Below are 6,650 nucleotides of genomic sequence, written 5' to 3'. Positions count from 1 at the left end.
GATTAGGCCTGAAACCTGGTCCGGGAATATTTTGATAGGTTCGTGGATATGGGTAGGTACTTGGTAAGACAGGAGCACGCCAATGAGCGTGGGCAGGTGGTTGATTGTATGCTTGCGCATGGTGGACGGAAAAATGAGGTTTCGATGGGTAATAGTAGTGTTGGGGTGAATTGTGGTGATAAGTTGGTTGGTGGGATCGAGGTTGATTGTAGTAATGGGGTGAACCTCTAGATCCGGACCAAGTTCCTGAATCAACCATTGCCGCTTCCTCTCTTTTCTTCTTTCCAATCCCTCCTACGCCGCCTTGAATAGGTTGAGTAGTTGCTTTGATAGCCGAATAGCTCATGATTTTATTCGACTTGAGGCCTTCTTCCACCATACCTCCCATCTTCACTACTTCGTTGAATGATTTTCCTATCGTTGAAACCAAATGGCCATAGTAAGTAGGTTCCAAGGCTTGTAGGAAGTAATCTACCATCTCATTTTCCTTCATTGGGGGATCCACCCTTGCTGCCTGTTTCCTCCACCGGAACCCATATTCTCTAAAGCTTTCACTGTGCTTTTTCTCAAATTTTGTCAAGGATAGTCGATCTGGGATGATTTCCAGATTGTATTGGAAGTGACAAGCAAATGCTTGTGCCAGGTCATCCCATGTGTACCATCTCCCATGGTCTTGGCGGGTATACCATTCCAAAGCTGATCCGCTCAAACTCTGACTGAAGTAAGCCATTAATAATTCGTCTCTTCCTCCAGCTCCCCTCATCTTGCTGCAAAACCCCCTCAAGTGGGCTACTGGATCGCCGTGCCCGTTGTATAGGTCGAACTTGGGCATCTTGAAACCAGCTGGTAATTGCACATTTGGGAACAAACATAGGTACTTGTAGGCCACACTGACCTGCCCTCCTAACCCCCGCATGTTTCAGAACGATTATTCTAAGCTTTTAATCTTCCTGAACATCTCTTCCTGTTCGGTATTTTTGACTGGCTTGTCAGTTTCTGTTGGGAGGTCAAAACGGGGAGTAAATGAATAGATTTCTGAAGCTTTGAAAGTGGGCTCCGAGGGGTAGTATTGGTTGTCCTGGGCCTGGAACATAGGCTCACTAGGAGATTTGTGGAGTGTAGCTGGGGGAGGTGCTACGAAGACAGGAGTTGCTGGTGGAGGAGGGTATGGAACTGGTTTAGGGGGTGGAAATTGTGGTGTATGAGAAGTGGTGCCTCGGTAGTACTGGTAAATGGGGAAACTCGGGGATAGTTCAGTGGTAGGATGATCTTGAGTTTGAGCTAGTGGTGGGGTGGAGGCAGGGTTAGCAGGGTAAGTTGGGAGTGATTGTCCTGTGGACCAAGCCCGATACATCTCGGCCATCTGTTGCTTAAGTTTAAGCATATCTTCTTTCATTTTACTGACGTCCAACTCCTCTATCTCAACACCTGTGTCGACATCCGGGATAGACATGCTTTCGGGTATTGGTCCTTTTGATCTGGTTTGATAATGATAATGTGCCAGTATACTCTAGATAAACTAACTGCTTGAATTCTGGAAATGAGCAAACTTGTTAGTTTTGAGAGTTTAACACATATACAATTACACGTTGAGATGCAATGTTCCTAGGCAATTAACCATTTTCTATCATGTATTTGCTCGGTTGCTTGTGTCATCCCAGCTTTTCTTGATCTTTCTTTTATTGTCACTCACTCTTATCTTTATTTCCCTCCTTTTTATTTTATTCCTTCTTTTGGTTGTGGTCGAATCTTATAGAGATTGCCTACGTATCATGTCCCTGCATGAATCAGACCGTGCGTAGTTCTGGCGGAAGGCAATTATTAACACTTTTGTTTATTCTTGAAACAATACAAAGACGGAAAGGACATTACATTTGGAAAACATTTCAAGAAAATGGTTTAAAAGACTCAACACAAACCCAAATTAAACATGACTTAAAAGAAATAACTCCTAACAGCTGTGAATATGCTCCACTCCCCACTTTTGTTTTCAATCATTGGAACATCTGCTCACGGTGGGGCTTGACCCGACTGACCTCCTAGTGTACGATACATTCTTTCTAACTCCATTGCGAGATGACGGGCAAAAGTAGGTGCATGCTCTAGAAACCTTTCACAATCCATCCCTTGACAGTTCACATAACTTTGAGAGGTGTAAATCGCCAAATCATGGATTTGTGCCCTGAAATCTTGGAGACTTTGGTCTTGGTTTTGCAATTGCTGTTGGCGAGTGGTGGCTATATCTCTTATGCGGTCTTCGCGATCTAAAGCTGACTCCAATTGAGCTCAAAGTCTGGCCTGATCGAGTCTTGCCTGTGCTCTTTCTCTGTCAATGTCTGCGTGCTGATGTTCTCTATTGTACCTTCTCGTTTCTTCCAATTGTGCATAGAGTTGAGCTTCTGAATGTATCCAACGGTCCTTCTCTTTCTTGAATTGAGCCATGTCTTCTTCGAATCTCATTACTTGGCGTTCTTTATTAGATTTGGCCTCCTCGTTTAATTGTATGATTTTTTCCTTAGCTTTGCCTAACGCCTTTTCAGTCTTTGACAAGATGGAGTCATAATCTCATTTTTTCCATTAGATTGGCAATGATTTTTTGATCTTTCCAACTTCTCACTGGTGCTTCAGAGGCTTTCTTCATTTGTTGAAATTGAGCGCGGAGATTTTTATTTTCACAAATCAGACTCTTCTTTTCACCTTCTGCTTCTTGTGCTTGTAAATCTTTCTCCAAATTGAGGTTCCTCAGACTTTCTTCTAAGGCATGAATAGTTGCTTTGTATCCCTTTTCCTTTTCTCCCCAAGCCAATCGTTCTTGGATTTTATCATCAAAAGTTTGAACATGTGGTCTTTTTACGGGCCTTCTAAGATCAGGTTCTGGTGCATCATCCACGCGGGATCTTTTCTCAAACCACCTAGCATATCCTGGATTTATCTCGCCTTTTGCAGGATCTGGAACTTGAGTATCATCTTTCAAGTATCGACACCCATTCCATATCTGCTGAATCAAAGCCTCGGGGAGAGTGGATTCGGGGTGTAGCTCGATCACTTGCATACTCAAATCCTCATCATCAGGCACCACTTGGTATCTCCCAAGTTGTCTTAGAACTCTCTGTGGCGCATATGGATGGATGCTTCTCAAACCCAACAACAGCAAATAACTATTCAAGGTTGACATGTGTATCACTTCTCTTACCGGGAGCCATCCCAAAGTCCACTCAATTTGACTTGTCGTTAAAGATCTTAAATGAGATATCCAGGCTTCCACCCCTTCTGGAGATTTATAATCTTTTATTCTTTCTTCATAACTCCCGATGAAATTGTCATTGCTTGGACCATACTGCATGAACTTGGGATGATGTCGGAGATGTTCGATCAACCACATTTGCAACAAAATTTTGCACCCTTCGAAGACTTTTGCCCCTGATTTACATAAAGTCAACGCCCGATAAATGTCTGAGAGAATGATTGGGGCAAGGGTGTGACTTTCCTTGGTAGTGAAGACTTGTACGACTCTCACTATGCGAATATCAATTGTCCGCTCTTTGTTTGGGAAGACCATAATTCCCAGAAAAGCCACCATGAAAGCGAAGCGACGGTGAATCTGCCAGGTGTCCTTGTTTTGTTTGTTAGTAAGGCCCTTTTCATGAATTTCAAATCCGTCCGGCTTTCCGAACCTTGAATACAGGAAGTTGAAAGAACAACACCCTTTGACAACGTTGCTCTTTCTGATTTGATTACTGATGTTCAGAAGGCCAAAGAATCGATGTACTGAGGGAGCCTTTGGGAATATAAGATTTTGTTTTCTCAAATCTCCATCAAAACCGGAATATCCAGCTATCTCTTCTAATGTGGGAGTAAGCTCGAAATCAGAGAAGCGAAAGACATTGTGAACATGGTCCCAAAAAGTCACTAACGCCGTAATCAAATCATCGCGTTGTTTAACTTTCATAATATATGTGAGAGTTCCCAAATACTTAATGACCCATTTCTGACCATCTTCTCCTAACTCATGCCACCATATCTGAAGCAAAAATAGAAACTCATCTACGTTTGCGAATGGTGGGTTTTGGATGGTGCTCATTTTGTATCTGCGATTAATTTTAACAAAATCAAGACTCATTTTGAAAACAGACACTCATAATTTTATTTTATTTTATTTTTTTTAAAAAAACGACACTTCCCCTTTTTTCCAAAATTTTAAACTATTTTGGGAATTTTCTAAAACAACCCATTTTCTTTCTCGGCTTTCGGAATGTTTTTCTATCCTTTTCCAATTAAGCTGGTCAACATGCAAATTCGAGGCAAATGAATGCACAAGTAGCAAGTAAGATGCATCAGGATGGTATTTTTATTTCGGGTGCACCTGTCCTAGACAGACTCAACCCCTGTGTTGAGTCTCCAAGGTCAAATGCACATGATGCAAACAAACGTTCCTACTAAGGATCCGGTATGAGGCTGAGTTATTCTAAGTGAAAAACCTGAGGTATACTGTTCTAGACCTGGCTTACCCAAACAGACAGCTTGAGCCGAAATGGGGGCAACGTACCGGGAGCACGAAAGTCTACCCGGCCTAGTTACTTGTCCCAACTTCGTTCTATTTGGTATGACTTCTAACAGAAAGGTGGGCCACGCGCACGTGTGCACCATAAATTCAGAAGACTCAGAAAGAAGAAGGGTTTCGTAGCAGTTTTATACACATAATTCAGATAATATTAAAGCGGTAAAAAGCAACATTTAGCACATTAAGCATAAATATGTAAAATAAAAAAATCAGATAACAAACAAAGCCAACTATAACAGTTATTTTAAACTCGAATTCTTGAACCCTGAACCAGAGATTCTGGGTTCGTTCCCCAGCAGAGTCACCAGAGCTGTCACACCTCCTTTTTCCGTCCCCGCGAGGGGTGAAGGAGTTTTTTCCAATTAAAGGACAATCGAAAAGGGATTTGTTTATTTATTTCAGAGTCGCCACTTGGGAATTTTATGGCGTCCCAAGTCACCGGTTTTAATCCCGAATCGAGGAAAATATGACTTTATTTACCAGTCTGCGAACCAGAAATCCGAGTAAGGAATTCTGTTAATCCGGGAGAAGGTGTTAGGCATTCCCGAATTCCGTGGTGCTAGCACGGTCGCTTAACAATTTATACTTGGCCTAATTATCTTGATTTACTAAATACATTTTTTTAAACTTGTTGCATACTTTTATTACCGCTTTTGGTTAGATTGTTTATAATTATAGACCTATCTTGAAACGAATCATGTGTACGTATATTCATTTTTTTTATATAAATGTAAAGAATCGTGTCACGCATACGTGTACACAATAAGATTGATAGCATATTTTTATTTTTATTATTAAAAAAAATGAATTTATGGCCGAAATTGTGCGTACTTAAAATAAAATTACGAACACTCATCACTCTTGTATGATTAAATGGTGAACTGCACATCTCGGGTTATATGAAATAAATTAATTTAATAACCTCCGAAAAACCCCTTTTTATTAAGAAAGTTTGCTCGAAGTTGCGCGAACGCATACTCCGAATTGTCTTTAGAAATGTAATCATGTCACGCGAACATGTCCACAATTACACAAAATATTCTTAATGGCAATATAAATTTTCTACAAATGTTTATTATGTCCGTCTATATTAAATATGAAAGCCATGGGAAATTACTGAATGGAGTGCCTCGAGATTTCCAGAAAAAATCAAGATTTATTAGGTGTTGACCACAGGTTATATGATTTAAACGTGTGAATTATATGCCTCAAAACTATTCAAATTAGAAGAGTTAATGAGATGAAAAATAAATAAATAATGTGCAACTAAAATTACCATTTTATCGTGAATACAATATCCGTAATTCGTTTATGTATTTTTAGTGCTTGATAATTACATGCACAAGTTATTTATTATTTTCCTAGGCTTAGGACTAAGTGTATGTGTTTAAAAAAAACTTGCCAAGCGAATTACGTGTAAAACTAGGAAAAAAATTAGTTGATAAGCAAACTAGTAGTTTTCGAAGAATTTCCATTATTCTACTCGGAGCGAACTCTACTTTGTATATCTTTGACTTAAAATGCCGCAATCAGTATTCATAAATCCAATCTTCTTCTACATAACTTGTTTTTAGTCCAAAGTTCTAATTATTTGGTTAATTTGCTTACGATGATTGAGTTTGGGATAGATAAAATCAAACCAATTTTTATCTCGGCTTATGCAAGCTATTTATAAATACTAAATCTATACTTTGTAATAACATTGACATTATTTTTATATACTATTTTTATAAGAAAATGAGTAAATCGTATTCCTAAAATAAATGGGCCATTTGTTGTTAAGAAAGAAAACTAATCTACAAATTGATTTAATAAAATGACATTACATATACCGCAAATACACATCTGAACCTTCCGGAATATTCCAATATCTTAATCGTAACGAATTATATCAATTCACCTCTCACTTATAGTTATCCCCATTATTAGATCATATTTTATATAAACGAGAATACTTATATCAACTAGAATTAAACAAAATCAGGCTTGACGAAGTTTACTAGCGTGGTTCCCTGATATTTCCATGTTACCAAGCGCTTAGTTAACATGGTCTAAATACAAAGTTTAAATAATAGTCAACTTTCTACCA

The 6,650-nt window shown here is 39.2% G+C and overlaps 1 protein-coding gene across 1 annotated transcript; it reads right to left on the bottom strand.

The window, feature by feature from the left end:
• Positions 1-2,557: 2,557 nt before the first annotated feature.
• On the bottom strand, positions 2,558-4,081 carry LOC138880099 (uncharacterized). The gene has a single exon (XM_070159758.1). It carries the CDS (start codon positions 4,079-4,081, stop codon positions 2,558-2,560), a length of 1,524 nt encoding a protein of 507 aa, XP_070015859.1.
• Positions 4,082-6,650: the final 2,569 nt, after the last annotated feature.

Source organism: Nicotiana sylvestris, chromosome 10 (genome assembly GCF_000393655.2).
Source record: "Nicotiana sylvestris chromosome 10, ASM39365v2, whole genome shotgun sequence".
In the NCBI taxonomy this organism is placed as follows: Eukaryota; Viridiplantae; Streptophyta; class Magnoliopsida; order Solanales; family Solanaceae; genus Nicotiana; species Nicotiana sylvestris.
Note: the sequence above shows the minus strand (reverse complement) of the source record. Positions and strands in the feature narration are given on the sequence as shown.

Bases quoted from the DNA above. Each gene is read 5' to 3' on its own strand.
- LOC138880099 (XM_070159758.1), bottom strand. From the start codon at position 4,081: ATGAGCACCATCCAAAACCCACCATTCGCAAACGTAGATGAGTTTCTA.